Here is a 20,139-nt window from a genome sequence, read left to right on the forward strand (position 1 = left end):
CTAAATAAATCAGTCCAGAGAAAGACAAATATCATATATGACATGACTGTGGAATTTAAGAAACAAAACATGAATATAGGGGAAGGGAAGGAAAAATAAAATAAGGTGAAAGCATGGAGGCAAACCATAAGAGATGCTTAACTCTAGGAAACAAACTGAGGGTCATTGGAGGAGAGGAGGGTGGGGGACAGGGTGACTGGGCATTAAGGAGGGCACTTGATGTAATGAGCACTGGGTGTTGTATGCAACGGGTAAATCACTAAATTCTACCCCTGAAACTAAGAATACACTATATGTTAACTAAATTGGGGGGAAAAAAAAGGTTGGCTGGAAAGGCAGATTCTCAAAGTCCTAACAGCAGTATCTCTAAGCAGTTGGATTATGGAATATTTTTACTTCCTAATTCATAGCTATTTGAACTTCCTGAATTTTCCGTAGGAATCACATGGTATTACCCTTATAGAAATTAAAAAAAAAAACAAAAAACAAAATAGATGAAGACAGGCTCAGCCATCCTCCCTCCTCTGGGTTCCTCCCTAAGAGACCCACCTTCATCAAATCAACAGCATCTTTTGCATCCCTTTCAAAAAAATCCATTGGGAAATCTCGATCTGGGGGTCTGGAATGTCCATATCCTCGAGGATCCCAGGCAACCACCGTGAAGAGCTTCTTATTCAGGTTCTTAATCTGGGGTCCAAAATCAGTCTCTCCACTTCCTAAAAACAGCCACTTAGTTACCCTCAGGTGAATGATTTCATTATTTCAAGCACATTACAGTAAAATCAGAAACAACTACAATCTTAAAACAAAGTAACTAGTTTCTACTCAAAGTTAGGCAGCAGGATGCATTCAGCAAAGTAGCCTCCTGATGGTAAATTCATTTACTGGGAGGCTGACTTCCTTTCCTGGTGGAGTTCAGACCTGCCTTTTGTCTCCTCCTAGTGGCTACTTTGAGGACAGAGGCCCTCATTAGGTCCTGTAAAATTTCAGCACTTTTGATACTTTTCCAGTCAATCTTCCTTGAAAAAAAAAAAAAAGGAATTTACACAACTGCATACTGACTTACTTACTGATATGATATGTTTCTGGGTTATTTTTCTTTCTTTTTAAAAAAATGACTGTTACAAGTGAGAGTGATCTCGATATTGTATCGGTCAACAAATTTATGAAATTTGGCCCAAGTTATTCAAAGTAGAATTCTAAATTCCCAGGTGTTTTTTTTTTTTACTAAGCTAACATGAAGAGCCCTGAAGATTTTATTTTCTGGTGATAAGTAAACACCAGGAAACTAAAACACTTAAATGAGGGGGAGGGGAGTGTGTGGAGAGAAGTCAAATTCTCTTGTTTCATTAAAAAAAAAAAAAAAAAAGGCAGCATAGGTAAAGGAGTAGAAGCCTGTCAGCAGTTCCCAGCCTGCCCATGAGGTCAGGGCCACTGCATGCACACACCCGCTGTGTGCGGTGTGGAAGGCCAGACTCTCAAGGAGCCCAGTCCAGGGGCAAGTCAGCATTTCATTTTTATTTTATTTTATTTTTTATTTTATTTATTTATTTATTTATTTTAGCATTTCATTTTTAAAGTCGGCTTAGCTTCTACAGGCTTGTAGCTCAGGCTACACTCGGATGCTAAACATCCTGCTTGATAGGCTAGCACTTATTAGAAAATGTCTTTTAAGAGGGCACAGGATCATTTAACATCATCAAGGACCACCATTCTTCCTGGGAACATCTACCTTTCTCAACGTTTGGAAAACCAAAGGCAAAAATATAAATGGATTTCAAGCTCGTGTCTACTGCTCTGACACATGAAGATTCTCTTATGATCCCTGGAGAAAGTTCCACATGGGAACCACTTTGAAAGAGGGGCAGGAGGTGAGAAGACGCGAAAAGAGAACAGTCTAAGTCAAGATCAATTTCAGAAATGATGAGACACTAGCTTTCTGGCACACAAGTATACATTTGAATACCAGTGCCGAGAAAATGAAATCCTTTAAAAAAATTATTTTAAAGAATAGTTACCAGTACATGATACCTGAGAAGAAGACACATCAACACTGGTTGCCTATGGGGATGGGTACTGGGTGCTAGGAACAGGGGATTAGGAGAATCTCACTATGATTTTGATTTTTTAATAAAAAATGGGTTAATGTTTTACATAAACAAAAAATTAAATTGTCAAAAGTGCTTTATACCTGGATAACGATCACAATACTGGAAAAATGGAAATCTAAGCCTGTAACTTGTTCATTGCTTTTACAGATACCTTTAGATCTATACACCAGTCCCTGAAGTAAATGTCCTCCTTTATTACAATAGCTTAAGAGGAAGAAAAAGATACTAAATACTATTTAGGGACACCTGGGTGGCTCAGCGGTTGAGTGTCTGCCTTCAGCTCAGGGTGTGATGCCAGGGTCGGGGATCAAGTCCCACGTTCCCCATGGAGCTCCCTCCGGGAGCCTGCTTCTCCCTCTGCCTATGTCTCTGCCTCTCTCTCTTTCTCTCTCATGAGTAAATAATAAATCTTTAAAAAAATTTTAAAAATAAATACTATATAGACAAAGATGCTTCCATACCTACAACTGCACCACAATTAGCTGTGGCTGTCAAGTGGAACCACCAAGTAATTGAAGATTTTAGCATTTTACTTTTATTTTTATTTTTTTTAAGATTTTATTTATTTATTCATGAGAGAGAGAGAGAGAGAGGCAGAGACACAGGCAGAGGGAGAAGCAGGCTCCATGCAGGGAGCCTGACGCGGGACTCGATCTCAGGACTCCAGGATCAGGCCCTGGGCCGAAGGTAGCGCTAAACCGCTGAGCCACCCGGGCTGCCCAGCATTTTACTTTTAGAAGAAAAGAAATCATAAGGTATTGGGATTATTAAAAAGTATAAATTAAAACAATATACTAAATTATACTAAAGTACAAATTAAAACAATACTAAAACCCTTAAAACCAAACTCAAGTGTCCTGGGATCACTGGATCCCCCTGTACTGTCTATATGTAAATTACTTATGTGGAAGATGAGATTGGGATCCAGTTGGCTTTACTATGCTCCATTCATGCCAATCTAATTTTGACTTCCAAAAGGGCTTTAACTAAGTCTTGTTCTTAGCTCTTATTTTAATTGAACATATAATCCATCATGACACGGTAATCCATCCATCTTTTAGCACTGGAAGTCTTGCATCCTGGAACCCCTCAATTCCAGCAACACTGGGATGGTCACTAGCTCATCTCCTTCATCTATCCCTTCTTCCCACACCCCTTTCCTTGATCCCTGTCATCATCCCAAATTGTAGGCAACTCCACAGTATAACTACATAAGAAAAAAAAAAACTGGGAACTTAAAGGAATAAAGAATACAGCTAGTAGACAGTAATCTTTCTTTTCTGAATCACTTAAATTTGTAGCAAATATTAAAGCATTCAGCGAAGCACTAAAACTAATAATCAATACTTGGCATCTAATAACGTGAATGCGTCACAGACTACACAGCATGCAAATTGTGTTAAAAAACGTCCAGACCCAACATTCCAGGAAGCAGCAGGACTGCATGCTCTCCCTCTCCAGTCTGCTGATAATGCAAATGGACACCATTCACAGCTACTTTGGCAGAGGTTACCGAGGAGCTGAAAGAGAAAAATCCCATCCCCAAAGAAAAATTACTGAGCCGTACGTACAAACACAGTATGACCAAACTGCTCTTTATATACCTGGGTCAGCTCCAATAACCTCCTCAGGCTTCTTGGATTACCTTGACTTGCGCTTGTTTTCTAAACCTAAAAGGGGACCTGACTAGACTGCAGATCTGAAGTGTGTCTTCATGTGTCAGTATCCTACAGCATCAGCCCAGGGCTTACCCTACTAAAGTACTGAGAGTTGCTAAAATCAATGACCAAACAGTCCCAAGGGCATATGCCAGGTGAGCTGAAAGCTAGTGGTACCAAGGTACAGGCTGATGCAAGAACTTCATACAAGGACACACAAGGGTGAACAACCATGGCACAGACTCTGGAGTCATTTGTCAGGCCCATAGCACATGTAGGGGGGCTACCTGGGGACCTTCAGCTGCATCGGCAGTGTTCGTAAGGGTGAGGCTGGTCTCAGGAGTCTGCAGAGAAGGCCTTGGTCCCTAGGTAGTCCTTCAGGCATATGGCTTCTCATGTTCTCTGGCCAGCCACAGAAGGGCTCATGGCAGGAATGCTGGTCTGTACTCATAGGGCCAGCCCAGTTCTTAACATGTGGAGATATCGGTGTTGATTGTTAAACAGGCAGGTCCATAAGCTTCCACCTTGTGAGCCCACCCTGTGCCGCTGACCCTCCTAGGCCCAACACCTCCCATGACAGTATCTAACTGGAGATGTTGGCACAGGAGACAGCCTTCAGCTGGGGCCTGTTCTGACTGATGCATGTACCATTAGCAAGGGTACTGCTGATGAACCTCTCTGCTGCTCTTCCCAGAAGCTCCAGGAGGACTCTGCTGCAGGGATGTATAGTTGTGGAGCATACACAAGGCTCCTGCATCAGGCTCTAACAGCCTCCCTGCCAATTTCCTAGGTGGCTTGGTGACACACGGAAGGGACATTTTGATATGCCAGGACAGGTACTGACTGGAAGGAGGCGCTCCTCTTCTCCCAGTAGAGTGTTAAGGAATTTAAATGAACTGCTGCCTCTTTCTCTTTACATACCATCAATCCCATCAATCTCTCTGAAATTACTCAAAATGGTTATTGAAATGAAGCATTTTTTAAAAAATGAGGTCCTCTTTCCTCTTTTGGTTTCTTCCCATCACCATTTTCAAATGAGAACGAATGCTGAAGGCAGGGGCATCATGTCTTAATACAATTTTTGCAAAAATGACAACTGGGTGGTAATAAAGCCTGACATAACCATAAGCTCATTATCTAGAGAAATCATGAGGAGCAATAATAAAGCCCGAGAGCAAGGGTGGTGTCATACTGACACTACCAAGTTACTTATCAATGTCCTATTCTTCAGAGTCATTCATACTGTTAAGGGGACTCTGGGATCCAGATAAAAGCAAATAATACTCTAGTAATAAAGATTCTTTTCTGCAAACATTAATTGACACATTTAATTTTGCCCACAACCTGGTAGGAGAAAAGACAAAGACAAAGATTTGCTCTGCAAACCACCGGGGGTGAGGGGGTGGGGCGGGCAGGTTATGGCTGAGGCCAGGAGCACAAGGGGCATGGCTAGAAGTGGTTACTAGCAGTTCTCACGTTCACCACGCAGGAATGAGGCCGCGCCATAACTAGAGATGACCAGCATTTACTCGGTTCATGCTAGTAATAATGTACCTTTATTACACCTCGTGCCATGAAGGTTTCTGAGGGGCTCCCTTCCTTGCAGCATTCAAGGGACACGCCTGTAAGAATCATCTTGTGCAGCGAGGAGATTATGTACAAGCAGCATCCTTCTCAATGTCCAACACTGGGTTTTTGTGGTTGGATGTTGCTGTCTGTCTGCCACCCTTCAGGGAGCAAAGGCATGGCCTTACATGGAGATGAATGAAAAAGTAGCATTTGGACTGAACTTCCAAAGAGGAATAAAATTTTGAAGAAAAATAATGTGGTGGGGAGGGTGTTTCTAGAAGGAGAAATAGCATGCATGATCAAAGACCCGGGAGCAAGGGACATATATGGGGACAAGCCAGTGTTTGGCCTGGCAGGAGTGTGGAGCAGAGGGTGGCAAAGGTTGGCAGACAAATGCCAGGAAGGGAGGAGGGGTTTGCAGCTAGGCTAAGGGGAAAGAAAATGTCCCTGGTGCCCTGTCATCAACATCCTCTGTGTCACCACACCAGAGGTACCTGCTGCTGTCACATTGGCCTCCCACCTGGGGTAAATGGAGGTGGGAGGCTGAAAACCTTTTACCAATCTCCAGGTTGGGGAAAAAGGACACACAAGTACTTATGAACAAAAGTAAATAAAAACAAATCAAACACATGAAAAAATTTTTATTTAGAAAAAGTCATTGAATGATTGATTTTCACATTAGCAGAAAAAGATCACAGAAATGAGTAATTTTTTCTCCAGCTTAGCAAGCGGCTCCTAGACACTAGTTCAGGCCTCATTTTGTTTGTTGAAAAGAAAATCAGGCTACAGAGAGACCAAGATTTCAGTAGCCCTGAAACGTGCATATTACTTGAACCCCAATCAAGATGCCAGATTTCCCAACCTCTCACACAGGAAGAGAGAGAAATCTTCAGGTAATTGAAAGACCAAAAATGACTCTTTCCTTTGGGATGTCAATCTGTCTTTACCGCCACTTTCTCCCTGCTTATAATCACTTTACTTCTCTAACCCACATGTTCTTAAAGCAGGTGTGCTCATCAGAATCACCTGTGGAGAGTTAAAACTACATCTGCCTAGGACAATCCTCGGAGACTCAACGACTGGGGCAGAGCCCTGGCATGTGCTTGCTTTCTCTTTCTTTCTCTCTCCCTTCCTTCCTTCTTTCTTTTTTTAAGTATGGAACGCTTCATGAATTTGCATGTCATCCTTGTGCAGGGGCCATGCTAATCTTCTCTTTATTGTTGTGATTTTAGCATATGTGCTACCGAAACGAGCATGCTAGCATGTCCTTCCAAAAACATTAGAACTCTACCATACTATTCATTCATCCATACAGTTCCTAAACTTTGTTCTGGGCCCCCCGTGTAGCTTAGAAGCTGGTAGGAAAGACAGACAACTAAACCTGCGACCAGGGATCCCTGGGTGGCGCAGCGGTTTGGCGCCTGCCTTTGGCCCAGGGCGCGGTCCTGGAGACCCAGGCTTGAATCCCATATCAGGCTCCCGGTGCATGGAGCCTGCTTCTCCCTCCGCCTGTGTCTCTGCCTCTCTCTCTCTCTGTGACTATCATAAATAAATAAAAATTAAAAAATAAAATAAAATAAACCTGCGACCAGCAGGTATTATGCAGTTTGCCTTGTATTATGACAGAGAAGTTGGGAGGATGCAGGAGATCCTGGGGGTGCAGACCTTAGCTCTCCACACCTTAACCAACATCTACACGGCTGCCTACTTGGCCCCTTTACAGGAGACCATTTCCTGCTGCCCACTCTCTCCGTGCGAAGCTCAAACTTAGATTTGAATCATCTGGCAAACTTAAAATTCCAGATGCCGGGGATCCCTGGGTGGCTCAGTGGTTTAGCGCCTGCCTTTGGCCCTGGGTGTGATTCTGGAGTCCTGGGATCGAGTCCCATGTCGGGCTCCTGGCATGGAGCCCGCTTCTCCCTCCTCCTGTGTCTCTGCCTGCCCCCCCATCATAAATAAATAAATCTTAAAAAAAAAAAAAATTCCAGATGCCGAGGCTGCAAAATCTCTGGAGTGGGACACAGACATCTGTATTTTTTAAATTCTCCGAGAGATTCCAGGAGGCAACCAAAGTTGAGAACTACTGTCCTGAGTTAATTTCTTTAGAAGGGGTAAAAAAAAAAAAAAAAAGTCCTTCCTCTCTATTAAAAACAGCCTGTTGGAAGGCATGCTCACCCAGAAGGCCTATACCTTACTTCCAGTCCCTCTTTTGCTGGGAAGCCGGATAGGGAAGTTTGTGAAAGGAAAGGATGTCATAAGCAATACAAGGACAACAACGTCCTGATTGAACTGTTTGTTCCCTTCAAGGAAGGGAAGTTTCCCTCCCCTGTGGCGGAAGGCAAGAATCTAACAGCTTGGGAAAATAAACTAGCGTTTAGTTTTATTGTAAGCTGAATAATGAATAATATTTTTTTTAATTTTTTATTTATTTATGATAGTCAGAGAGAGAGAGAGAGAGGCAGAGACATAGGCAGAGGGAGAAGCAGGCTCCACGCACCGGGAGCCCGACGTGGAATTCGATCCCGGGTCTGAATAACGAGTAACATTAAGAGCTTACTTACCTCATTTGTTTTGCTATTTATGGTCTCAAATCTGCAGAACAATTCTACAAGGCTCTAGGCTCAAAGAGGTTCAATAACCTGGTTCACCTATGTACAGCTTCCTGGAGGCCACGCTGTTACCTCACGGCTGAACAAAGTCTCTCCAATGGGGCTCTGGCCCTGGGGCCCTCCCTCACCCTGACGGCCAGACAGGAAGAAGGTGGAAGCAGGTGCCAGGGCAAGAAGGAAGGGTCTCTCTGATTCTCAAGCACAGCACCCCGAGGTTGAACTCAGAAAACGTTTTTCTTCTGGCAGGTTGTTAGGTTCTGTAAACTATTAATACTGTAACTGTACCCAACATACATATAACTGCAGGCAGAAAAGGCTTTTCGTTATTATTACTTATTTATTTTTACCTGGTCCTGGAACAAACCAGTTTACAGATTACGAAATTAGAGTCAGAGTTCCAAACCGCAGACTTAACCAAAGCTTATGAAACACAACTCATAAAGTGTGGTTTGGGTCCTCAGGCTCTGAAACAAACGTTTTTAAGGGGCGTTTTCTCCTACTTACGCTGGGCTGCAGCCTCATTTCAGGATCAACCAGCAGCGCCGCTGGTTTTCACTGATATCACACATAATATCAACTTGCAACTGCATTTATAAGACGGCAGTTTCTAAAATCCAGAGGAACCGGTTTTTCAGAGATATTTTAGGAAGAATGACTTACACTAAATGGACAGGGCCTTCCTGCAACCATTAAATAACTTATCTTGGACTTGGCGTACTGGTACATAGTCACCTTATTCCAATCTCTTTCTGCAAACAGGAAACTGGAAAAACTGTCATTTTTCAATGTTGCTTTACACAGCCGGTGAACAATGATGCATTCCCCCCCCCCCCATCTGCCTTAAAACATCCCTGAAAACCTAGAAGCTCTAAAATAATAAAGAACTTCAACATGAAAACTCAAGACCTGATTGGTCACGACATAAAGCTGCGTAGATTTCCCCTCCTCCTTCCCAATTACATTTTTCAAACTTGCAAGTCTCAAATTAGAACTTCAGGTTCTCCCAGGTAGCACTGGACGTTTGCTGGTGATAAATGCAACCGATCCGCCAGGGCTGGCTGCATTCGCCGCCCAGGTAGGTCCGCGGGGCCCAGCACAGGTGTGCAGTTTCCCCGGCTTCTGCAGGCGGTTCTTGGAGCATCAAAGTCCAAAACCAGCAGAGAAGAAGGCGGCGCACGTCCGCGAGCCTGGCGCCCCGCAGGTGCGGAGGGTCCCCCCCCCAGCCCCCGGGGGTCGAGTCAGACCCGGAGCCGCCTCCTGCGCCCAGGTCACGGCCCCCGCCACACCCCCCGGCCCCCGCGCTGCTCTCGACGCGCACCTGGCCGCGCGGGCTCCCGGGGGCAGGGCGCACCATTACCCGAATGCGGCCGCCCGCCCGGCACGCGGCACCCGGCTCCCGGCCTTCAGCACCGACAGGATCATCCGCAGCTGCCGCGACGCCCGGCGGTCCAGCACCGCAGCCATCGGTCTCGGCGTGCGCTTGCGCCGCGCTCCAAGGAGCGCCCCGGGAGAACACGCCGGCGCCCCGCCCCGCCCCACCTTGCGCTCCGGGCCCGCTAGGAGGAGGCGCTAGGAACACGCAGGCGTGGAGAACCCGCTCCGCCGGGCGGCCGGGAACACGCATGCGCCGAGGGCCCGCTCCGGGGGCGTGTGGGGAACACGCATGCGCCGAGGGCCCGCTCCGCCGGACAGCCGGAGAACACGCATGCGCCGAGGACCCGCTCCGCCGGGCGGTCGGGAATACGCAGGCGCCGAGGGCCCGCTCCGCCTGACGGCCGGGGAACACGCATGCGCCGATGACTCCCTCCGCCGGGCGGCCAGGGAACACGCATGCGCCACGTCTCGCTCCGCCGGGCGGCCGGGGAACACGCATGCGCCGAGGGCCCGCTCCGGGGGCGTGTGGGAAACACGCATGCGCCGAGGGCCCGCTCCTCCGGACAGCCGAAGAACACGCATGCGCTGAGGACACGCTCCGCCTGACGGCCGGGGAACACGCATGCGCCGATGACTCCCTCCGCCGGGCGGCCAGGGAACACGCATGCGCCACGTCTCGCTCCGCCGGGCGGCCGGGGAACACGCATGCGCCGATGACTCCCACGCCGGGCGGCCGGGGAACACGCATGCGCCAGGACCGGCTCCGCCGCCGTCTGAGTAACGTGTCCCGTCGGGCCTGGTCGGCGGGGCCGGTCGGCCGCACTGCCCGCCGCGCTGTCTCTGACCCTCGGCAGGAGCGGAGCTCGAGTCCCACGGTACTGCCCGCACGTCGTCGTCCCGCGGGGCGGCCCTGGCGCTCGAGGAGCACGTCAGTGTGCGGGCCCGCCCTTCGCCGCGCGACCCGCGCTGGGCGGCCTCCCCGGGGCGGCGGGGCGGGGCGGGGCGCGGGAAGCCCGGGACGCGGGGACGCGCTCACCGGCGCCGGCGGCTCCGCGGGGCGTAGAGGCCTCGGGGCCCGGACGCCGTGGGGGGGGGGGCGTCTGCGCAGGGGGCACGGCGCGTCCCGTAGCAGGATGGGGCTGCGACGCGCAGGACGGGGGCTGAGGCCCAGTGAGCACGAGGCGTGCGGGGCAGGTGCCGCGTCCGGTGCGAGGCGCCTGGGAAGGCACGTGGAACGGGTGGGGCAGGTGCCCCGGGGGCGGGCGCGGGGCGCGATGCGGGGCCGCCGAGGCCGGCGAACTAAGCCTTGTTTGTACCGTATCAGAAGGTTTTATGTATTCGCTCATCGGGGACCCAGGCAGAGGGACCAGCACGGGGGCCCGACGCGGGACTCGATTCCAGGACCCCCGGGCCCGCCCTGGGCCGAAGGCAGATGCTCCACCGCTGAGCCCCCCCCCGCGCTGGGGCGTCTCCGAATCTCAGCTTATTTAGATCATTTGATTCAAGCTTTTTAAAGGTTATAAGCATTACCTGCAATGGACACTTCAGTGGAGGAAAAAACAAAAAACACCCCTGTAATTCTCGCCGCCACTCTGCCTCGACTGCAAAGAACTGGCAGGTTCATGGCCACTGTTTAGCCCCGGCTAATTATTCAGGGTGGCAACAGCTTCCTTGCAGATCGCCTTGATTCTCCTCCTTGAACCCCCCCCCTTTTTTTAAAGATTTTATTTATTTATTCACGAGACACACAGAGCGGCAGAGAAGCAGGCTCCGTGCAGGGAGCCCGACGCGGGACTTGATCCCAGACCTCCAGGATCAGGCCCTGGGCTGCAGGCAGCACTAACCGCTGAGCCACCCGGCTGCCCGAATCCCTCCTATTGTAATGGTCTTATATACACAGTCCTTTTCAGTGTTAACAGCCATGGAAAGTTCTGATACCTGTAGTGTTCTCACTGGCCATTTGAGTTTTTTTTTTTTTTACTAAGGCTGGCCTAAAAATGGATTATGCAAAAATATTCCTTCCAACATAAATGTGTCACATCAATTTCCCCCGCATAGAAGGAAAGAGAAATACATTTCAGCTGACTACTGTCATCTGACTTTCAGAAACCTTTGGTAGATCAACATTTCCTTATTTTTTTTTCCTGAGCCGCTGTTTTGGGATTTCTTGTCAGAGATCACGAAAGTAAAAATAATTGTACAATTTTAACATGTTAAACCATAGCACTTGTGGGGCTCTAGGTGATTGGTGTCACAATGTATTAAATGCACACTTGAGAACTAGTCCTTACTGTGTAACACTGTTGCACAGCTTTAAAAATAACTTTGTGGGGATCCTTGGGTGGCGCAGTGGTTTAACGCCTGCCTTTGGCCCAGGGTGCGATCCTGGAGACCTGGGATCGAATCCCACGTCGGGCTCCCGGTGCATGGAGCCTGCTTCTCCCTCTGCCTATGTCTCTGCCTCTCTCTCTCTCTCTCTGACTTTCATAAATAAAAATTAAAATAAATAAATAAATAACTTTGTGCCAGGCACCTTATGGTGCATTATTTTGATACTTGCGTCAGCCTTACTGCCTATTTATAGAAGAGAGAATTGAGGCTAAGAGAGGTTAGGAAGCAGGCTCTCGGTACACAGCAAAAGAGGAGCCGAGGGGAAGTTAAGCCTACTTGATTTCACAACCTGTACTTGGGTTGTTACGGAATTCACTGGAATAGCATTAGGCCTTTAAGGATTTCTTTGTAATCAGATACTTCTAAAATCTTGGCCATATAGACACCTAGTGTCCTGCTTTGTAAATTTTATTTATTCATAGACACACAGAGGCAGGGACACAGGCAGAGGGAGAAGCAGGCTCCATGCAGGGAGCCCAATGTGGGACTGGATCCCGGGACCCCAGGATCAGGCACTGAACTGAATGAACGCAGGGCTAAACTGCTGAGCCACCCAGGCTGCCCTCTGCTTTGTTTTTTTGGTTTGGTTTGGTTTTCTTGACCTCAGTCCTTTGCAGTGAAATTGCACAGTAACCCTGCTGATTGCAATGGGTAAAAATCATCAGTCTTTCACTTCTTAGTTCTATAACAGTAACACCTGATGAGTTAAATTTAAAATTTAAACCACGATGTTGTATTACATTGTTTTGGCAGTTAGAAATTTTTATCCTACAACAGATGTGACTAAAAGAATTGATCTTGTTGACATGGTTACCCTTTTATAGAAAGAAATCAAAAGTATCATCTATCAGTGTACGTTCTGGCAAGGGAGCTTTCACCATAAAATCAGGTTGAGCTTTTTTCCATTGTTAGGTCACAGCCTGTTTCTGATGCAAAACGTTTTTATCTGCAAATTGTTAAGTCGTCTGTCTTAGGGAACACCTAGTTTTATTATAAAAAGAAAACCTTTATAAAAAACATACCTTAAAATGTACATCAAAATACTAAACATTTTCAGGGCAGCGCGGGTGGCTCAGCGGTTTAGCCCCCTCCTTCAGCCTAGGGCGTGATCCTGGAGTCCCACGTCCGGCTCCCTGCATGGAGCCTGCTTCTCCCTCTGCCTATGTCTCTGCCTCTCTGTGTCTCTCATAAATAAAATCTTTAAAAAAAATTTTTTTCTGAGAAAGAACAAACTATTTTTGAAGACCTAACTTCATACGATGGACCCCAAACAAATATTGTAACCACAGCAACAAGTGGAAAATTGCTGATTTCACAAGGCTGTGAGGGTTGGAAGTGGGTGTTCTTTACCAGAAGAAACCTTACGGTCTGAGTATCTTTTTTGGAACCAAATATGGATAATCATCTTTCTCATTATAGTCTGTGTCCTCTCACTTAATTTTCTGCCCAATTGATTCTCTTATATTGAAACTCTTCAGATACAAATTTGACTCTTTTCAGCCCAGTTTTTAGAGAATGGGGGCTGAAGGAAAGACTTTGGAACCATGTTTAAGGACAGATGGGCTGCAGGCTCTCAAGCAGCGTGTTTTCATCCTGAGAGCCAGAAAGCTGTCCAGAAGCTTCTCTTTTTACCATCAGCTTCCTCTTGCCTGCTAAAGGCAGGAGGGTGAAAAGGGCAGTACATATAGGAAATGCCAACCTCAGTGAAGAAGCCCAAACGATCTCATTTATATAAACACATCATTTCAATTGCTTATATTTGAGGTATAAAATTTTATTTTGAAAAGTCCATTAAAAATACCTTTCATTTTTGGCTTTAACATTGATCAATTTCTTTGGAATTAGAAAATTTAAACACTGTTAGGAAAGAGGTACAAGGGGTACGTTTAGAAAAGCAATCATCCATCCATTCCTCTCTAGCAAAGCCTGGGACTCTTTCCCCATCCGACTTTTCTTCTGGTCTGTGTGGTCTAATGCTATGTTATGTGGAAACTAAGTGGGCCTGGATATGTGTGTGGATAAGAGACTGGGGTTCGTTCCTTTGTAGCAGTGCTCTTCTCGACTGGGGCAGCTCTGTCCTTCCAGGGAACATCTGGCAATGTCTCCAGACATTTTGGCTTGTCACAGCTGGGGAGCAGGAAGAGGGGAGAAGGGGATGCCACTATTGGCATCTAGTAGGTAGAGGATGCTTTCACACGGCCAGATCCTACCCTGCATGGGACAGCCCCCACGACAAAGAATAACCTGGCCCAAGATGTCAGTGGTGCAGAAGTTGAGAAATTGTTTTCCAGTCCCAACACTTCAGGTGTGTGTGTATATCAGCTGTGGCTAGGGGATTTTAGAATCGGAACCGCAACATTGTTCTCAGCCCACCAGACCCTAGAATCTGTTCTGATATCCAGAGTCACCAGACTGCATCCTGCGCTCCCTCCCTTCTGGACAGGCTGAGCACAATGACATGCTCTCGGGTTAGCCAAGCGCAGGCAGTGATACTGGATGGCCTGCCCGCCTCAGTCTTCTAGTCTTCAGGTTCCTTTCACACATTCAAGTTTCAGGTGGGCTTTGAGAGGTCGAGTGTTAGAAGCACAATTATCAACCTTTGAAGCATTCTTTTTTTTTTTTTTTTTTACATTACAGCTCACAGAAAGAAAACGAAAATACTTCTACAGTATCCTGGGGTAACCTGAGGAAGCTGCTCAGTAGTGACCAGTCCTGAGGCTCCAGTCACAGCCAGGTGTGAAGAGATCAAAATTCCCTGCATCCATGCTCCCTCTGCAGGGCGCAGAGGTTGGGAAAGTACATAAAGTATCAGAATGCTAGGAAAGAACTTAAAAACTTCATCAAGAATTTCTGTCATCACCACAGTTAGTAACAATTCCTTGTAACAACCGCCTGGAAAATTCTAGTATTTTTGTTCTCTATTTTTTTTTTCCATCTTAGTATTCCTTAAAATTCCTCCAGTTAATTTTTTTGGAGTGGAGACTGTATGTAATTCTTGAAGCCTGTAGTGACTGACACAACATTTGATACTGAAGTTAACAGACATTATAGTTTCAGAGCAAACCATGGTTAGAATACAAAAAAAACCCTATTTGAAGAGAACTTAAAATTTCACTGTACTCGTGAAGAGAGCGTAAAATAAGAAAGTTGACTTAGTTTATGTCCTCTGAATTTTTTTCTTACTCTAGCAAAACTCCAGTAAGTTAAATGAATGGCATCAGTGAATGCTGAGGAACGAACTGAAAGAAAATGATCTTCCTCAAATATCTCTCTCCCCTTCAAAACCCAGTTAGGCTTCTTTTTGGACTTGGCCTCAGACATTAATAGGTCTTCCTGGTTAGTAGGCGGTTTGCTGTAGGCTTCTTTCCCATTCTCCACCTACGGAATGCAGGAGAGTTTTATGCAGACCCAGAACCTGTATTAGTGAGGGAAGAATTCTGTAGGATCAGAGGCAGCACGCTTTCAGTGGGTGACTTACTCACTAGGCGAGGAGAACACCCCATGCTGCCCAAGCCCCTTCTCGAGTTAGTTCTGGCTGATGTGTATCAAATAGTTCAAAAGGTCTATTCTTGAGCACTGGTAGAGCGCATAGGCCAGCTTTCCGACTGTGGCCCCTTTATTGCCTTCCCTCATCAGCCACTTTTGGAGCATCTGGTAAACCTTTTCTTTGAGTCCATCTCGCTCATAGTCATGGTCAATTTCATCAATCTGAGGTTCAGTGAAGCCCAGTTTGCGGGCACAGTTTTTCCATTGCTTTCCCAGATTTTCCCTGACTGGGTCCAGATGTTTATCAGTCAGACTAGTGACATTATCTGCCAAACAGAAAAGATAAGAAGGCATCAAACTATAACTCATTTGAACACTCTAGTTTTAAAAACCTGTAGAGACAGTATCAGGAGACGGTAAAAAAAAAAACAACAAAAAACAAACTTCATTACATAGTTGTGGACTCATTCCTTAGGGGATCCTTTACATGTCTGGAAGCCCATGTGCAGTGTGTATATGAATACAGCAGAGAACCTCTACCTCCTAGCAGATGCATCTCTGAGCCACAGCTGGTGGCTTTGGGAATACAAGCTCTGCTTGGCTTCTAGGCTGTCCTCTATGACCTTAGCCAATGGCCCTGTTAATTTCAGACCTTCCTGATAAAAAGAGGGAAAATACTATTTTTGTTCCTTTTGGCATCATCTACATACCTGGCCAGAATCAGGGTCATTCAACTCCTGATCCCCTGCACCCAATGGTCTACTTTCCTCTTACTTAGGGAAACTGAGGCCATCAAGTGTGAACTCATGCAATTATAATGCCTCCCCTTGTCTTAAAGAATGAGGTATCTACTTTTCCAGGTCTATTTTGGGACTCAACTCTCCTCTAAGTGCCCTCTTCTCTTCTCTTACAGCCACAGCCTCCCTTTCTAACTGGTTCCTTCCTCTCTGGCCTTCATAAAAATAACAAAAGGAGCCGCTATCCTGGTTGCGTGTGGTTGACTGTTATCGCCATGTCTTCTCACAAGACTTTCAGAATCAAGCGATTCCTGGCCAAGAAACAAAAGCAGAATCGTCCCATTCCCCAGTGGATTCGGATGAAAACTGGTAATAAAATCAGGTACAACTCCAAGAGGAGGCACTGGAGAAGAACCAAGCTGGGTCTATGAGGAAGCATCCATCGCACATCATGAAATAGCAAATATAATTGGCACATATATTTAAGCTGCATGGAGATCACATGTTCCTATCCTGTCAGTATGGAAACACCCTTCCTACCTGGCCAATAGACCTGTCTTATTAAGGAAACGTTCTTGTCTGTTCCTATGCCTCTATACCAGTAGGCTGGTTCAGTAATAAATGCGAGACCTTTCAGCTGAGCTGCTGTTGTGTTCTGATTTGTGAAGTACTGAAATCCCCCTCCTGTCAGATCTCACATAGCACTGTCTGATAGAACTTTCTGCAGTGCTAGAAATGGCCCTTGACAACCAAGTATTTAAAGTAAGGCTAGGGGACGCCTGTGTGGCTCTGCTAAGCATCTGCCTTTTTTTTTTTTTTCTAAAGATTTTATTTATTCATGAGAGAGACAGAAAGAAAGGCAGAGACACAGGCAGAGGGAGAAGCAGGCCCCATGCAGGGAGTCTGACGTGAGACTCGATCCCGGGACTCCAGGATCACACCCTGGGCTGAAGGCAGGTGCTAAACCGCTGAGCCATCCAGGGATCCCAAATAAAATCTTTAAAAAAAAAAATAACAAAAGGAAACTAAAGTATAAAACTACCATCACCACCACACACATTTTCCTTGATCTTCAACCTACCTCAATAAGCTGAATATAAGGAAAAAGACATCTCATTTCTACCCCCCCCAACTCCCATCCTCTCCTTAGCTCCCCACAATGCAGCTTCTGTTATCACCAAAGGACATCAGCAGTCCAAAAACCTTCCAAGATATTAGCCTAGTTTTGTGAGTTCCTCTGGGAGAGGGACCCTGGGTTTCATCAGATCCTCCAAGGTACTTTTGTCACCCCCAAAGTTAGGAACCTCCTCTCTAAGAATGTTAAAGACTATTTTTCAAATGGATTAGGCCAGGGATTGGCAAACTATGGCCTGTGGGTCAAATCTGGCCTGCTGCCTCTTTTTGTTGAGTGAAGTTTTATTGGAACACAGCCACGCCCATTCATGTACATCTTGTCTGTGGCTGCTATTGCACTACAATGTCAGGTAGTTGCAACAGAGATCTCAGGGCCAGTGAAGCCTAAAATAATTTCTATCTGGCCCTTGATAGAAACATTTTGCCAATCCTAGAGTTCAACATAAAGCTGGGCTCTTAAATCCCATTGATTTGGTCTCGTGACTGTGATTCCCAGGTTGTGTTTTGGGATTAATGTTTTGAGACTGCACAGTTAAAACCCCATAAGAGAAAGCTCTCTTGTTTTTATTACAGGGGTGCTGTTGAGGGCATAGTCTTCTATTTTTTCAGAATCACTTTTGATGAAGACCTGAGGGAGATACCTCTCCTAGGTCTGAATAGTGATATTGATGATATGTTCAGTACTTTCACAGATCTTAACTACATGCCAGGCAGTGTTCTACACTCTTTATACATATTGATGATAATTTTCACAACAAATCCATGAGTTAGATATTGTAATTATCCCCATATTAAGCATTAATAAATCACAATGGATTATATCGAAGTTACAGAGATATTTTACAGAGAAAACATGGGTCAACTGTCAGGGAGAATAATCAGAAATTTCAGGATTCCACTATATCCCTCTAAGCAATAAAGTTCAAGGTTGCTAGAAAATGGGTCCTTAAAGGGCATCTTACCAAAGATATCTTGGTACTTATAAGCTGGCTCTTCTTTCACGTTCATGTCCAGTAGGGCTGAACTCACTCCACCAACCTCCATATAATTATGCTCTCCAACCTGAATGCCAGAACTGTTGTATATGGTACATTTTACAGACTCATCTGAATAGAGTGAAACACACAGGTAAGTAAATCTAGGTTGAAAGCAAGAGAAATAAATACAGCATGGTAAAAGGACAGGGCTTTATTCTAGATATAGAAGTTGAATTATTTATCCTATGACAGTCTTGAAATTTTCCTCTTCAAAATGTAGCTGAACTAACCTTACATCCACCAAAATGGCTGCTATAAAAAAAAAAAAGTAACAGTTGGCAAGGATGTGAATGAACTGGAACCAAGGTGTGCTGCTGGCGGGAATACAAAATGGTGTGATAAATGATATGGAGAGCCCTCAAAAATTAAAAATAGACTTACTCTAAGATGTAGCAATTCCATTTACGGGTATTTACCCAAAAGAACTGAAAGCAAGGCCCCAAACAGATATTTATATAGCCATGTTTACAGCAGCATTATCCACAACATCCAAAAGGTGGAAGTCACTCAGGGTCCACCAACAGATGAACAGATACACAAAATGTGTTATGTACGGACAATGGAATATTATTCAGCCTTAAAAAAGGAAGGAAATCCTGACACATGCTACAATATAGGCAAACCTTGAGGACACTGTGTTCAGTGAAATAAGCCAGTCACAAAAGGACAAAGACTGTCTGATTCCACATATATCAAGTACCCTAGAGCAGTCAAATTCATAGAGACAGAAAGAATGGTGGTTGCCAGGGGCTGGGGGTAGGGGAATGGGGAGTTAGTATCTGATGAGTACAGAGTGTCAGTTTGGGAAGATGAAAAGAGTTCCAGAGATAAATGGTGGTGATGGTAGCCCAACACTATGGTTTCCTCACTAATGCAGTCTTTGGCTTATATAAGATAAGAATTAAAATATCCAAGACTTCTTTCTTACCTCCAGAAAACAGCAAGCAAGTAAAAGAACACAAACCCGTCAGCGATAGGGTATAACGGGACCACTATGATGCAGATTAAAGCAGAAGATACCCACTAGTTACAAGGACTTGTAACCCAACACCTGTGGGCAGCTGCAATGGATCCTACTCAAACCAAAGCCAAGTGGTCTGATGGAGACTAGTCCATGGCTGCAAACGGCATGTGGCAGCTGAAGACTACAAACAACTCACCCTTGTAACCTTAGAGTCTACGTCAGAGCTAATAGCTGCTTTATTTTCAGAAACATTTAAAAAAGATTATAGCTAAAAAGAACTGTTTACCTCTTGATGGGAAGGAGCTGAATGGAATGGTGGGCGTGTTTCCCAGTAGGTTGGTCTCCGGCACTGGAGTTTTATTCACGCTTGGGATATGGCTTGGATTTGGCTGATACCAGACTCTTGAACCTGTTGTTCCCAGAGCCAGTGGTCTTGTTCTAAATTTGAAGGGACTGTACAATTCATTGTTCCAGTACCTTACTGGGGGTTGGCTGGTTAGCCCCGTTGGCTGGTGTACTGCATTACCAGGACTGGTTGCAATAGAATAAGGAAGGCCTTTTACTCCTGGGTTCTGAATGTTTTCATAAGGTCTCTGCTGTGCAAAAGGGTCATGGGAGACCCTTCGTCTCCTTTCCTCCTCTCTATTATAAGCCACACTCTGTCTGAGCGGTTTCGTCTGCCTGTCCATGCGGCTGCCATAAAGATGGTAGTTGGCTTCCTCCTGGAGTTTACTCTGCAAGCTGAGCTGGTTCTCATCCTGCTGGTTCTCCAGGGAGGGAGCAAACCAGGACTCTTCCACGGGACCTATCCCCAGTCCCTGGGAACTGTGCAGCGAACTGGGCTGTTCTGGGGCTGAGGAGAAATGATCAACATTGGAAAGAGTTTCAGACAGCAACAAGAAATAAAATAAAACCTGAGCACCGCCATACATCTGTGTCTCAGAATAACATACTGAAACCTTTGCAAGCAAATAAAAAAAGCATTGACTTGAAGGTCCTCTTCCTACAAATATGTAAGTAATTTGTGGAAGCCCCTGCAGGGTGGTGAGAGAGCACTAGAGAAATGTTA

At 45.8% G+C, this 20,139-nt stretch overlaps 3 protein-coding genes and 1 non-coding gene across 5 annotated transcripts in view; 1 reads left to right on the forward strand and 3 right to left on the reverse strand.

Annotated features, from left to right (window-relative positions):
- Nucleotides 1-9,481, reverse strand: part of BPHL (biphenyl hydrolase like) — a 37,198-nt gene extending 27,717 nt beyond the window's left edge. Inside the window, exons 1-3 of one of the 2 annotated variants that reach the window (XM_041772164.1) lie at nucleotides 7,900-8,132; nucleotides 3,528-3,631; nucleotides 550-716 (exon numbers count right to left, since the gene is read on the reverse strand). In XM_041772164.1, coding sequence (XP_041628098.1) covers nucleotides 550-716; nucleotides 3,528-3,631; nucleotides 7,900-7,904 — 276 coding nt within the window. In that variant the 5' untranslated portion in view covers nucleotides 7,905-8,132. Of the gene's footprint in view, nucleotides 1-549; nucleotides 717-3,527; nucleotides 3,632-7,899; nucleotides 8,133-9,304 lie in introns of those variants that run through there. The other variant, XM_041772163.1, reaches the window with a different exon arrangement.
- LOC121501125 lies at nucleotides 6,488-6,594 on the reverse strand. The gene has a single exon (XR_005990547.1). It is a non-coding gene; the product is annotated as a U6 spliceosomal RNA (small nuclear RNA).
- Nucleotides 9,482-10,042: 561 nt separating the features above from the next.
- Nucleotides 10,043-16,576, forward strand: LOC121500450 (60S ribosomal protein L39). Its single transcript, XM_041772165.1, has 3 exons — nucleotides 10,043-10,196; nucleotides 14,350-14,446; nucleotides 16,112-16,576. Exon 3 carries the CDS (start codon nucleotides 16,211-16,213, stop codon nucleotides 16,364-16,366), a length of 156 nt encoding a protein of 51 aa, XP_041628099.1. The 5' UTR covers nucleotides 10,043-10,196; nucleotides 14,350-14,446; nucleotides 16,112-16,210; the 3' UTR covers nucleotides 16,367-16,576.
- Nucleotides 13,466-20,139, reverse strand: part of RIPK1 (receptor interacting serine/threonine kinase 1) — a 73,939-nt gene continuing 67,265 nt past the window's right edge. Inside the window, exons 9-11 of the mRNA XM_041772161.1 lie at nucleotides 19,357-19,923; nucleotides 18,032-18,175; nucleotides 13,466-15,524 (exon numbers count right to left, since the gene is read on the reverse strand). Coding sequence (XP_041628095.1) covers nucleotides 15,238-15,524; nucleotides 18,032-18,175; nucleotides 19,357-19,923 — 998 coding nt within the window. The 3' untranslated portion in view covers nucleotides 13,466-15,237. The remainder of the gene's footprint in view (nucleotides 15,525-18,031; nucleotides 18,176-19,356; nucleotides 19,924-20,139) is intronic.

This window comes from Vulpes lagopus, chromosome 10 (genome assembly GCF_018345385.1).
Source record: "Vulpes lagopus strain Blue_001 chromosome 10, ASM1834538v1, whole genome shotgun sequence".
NCBI classification, from domain to species: domain Eukaryota; kingdom Metazoa; phylum Chordata; class Mammalia; order Carnivora; family Canidae; genus Vulpes; species Vulpes lagopus.

Excerpts from the sequence above, each read along its gene's own strand:
- LOC121500450 (XM_041772165.1), top strand. The coding sequence starts at position 16,211 with ATGTCTTCTCACAAGACTTTCAGAATCAAGCGATTCCTGGCCAAGAAA.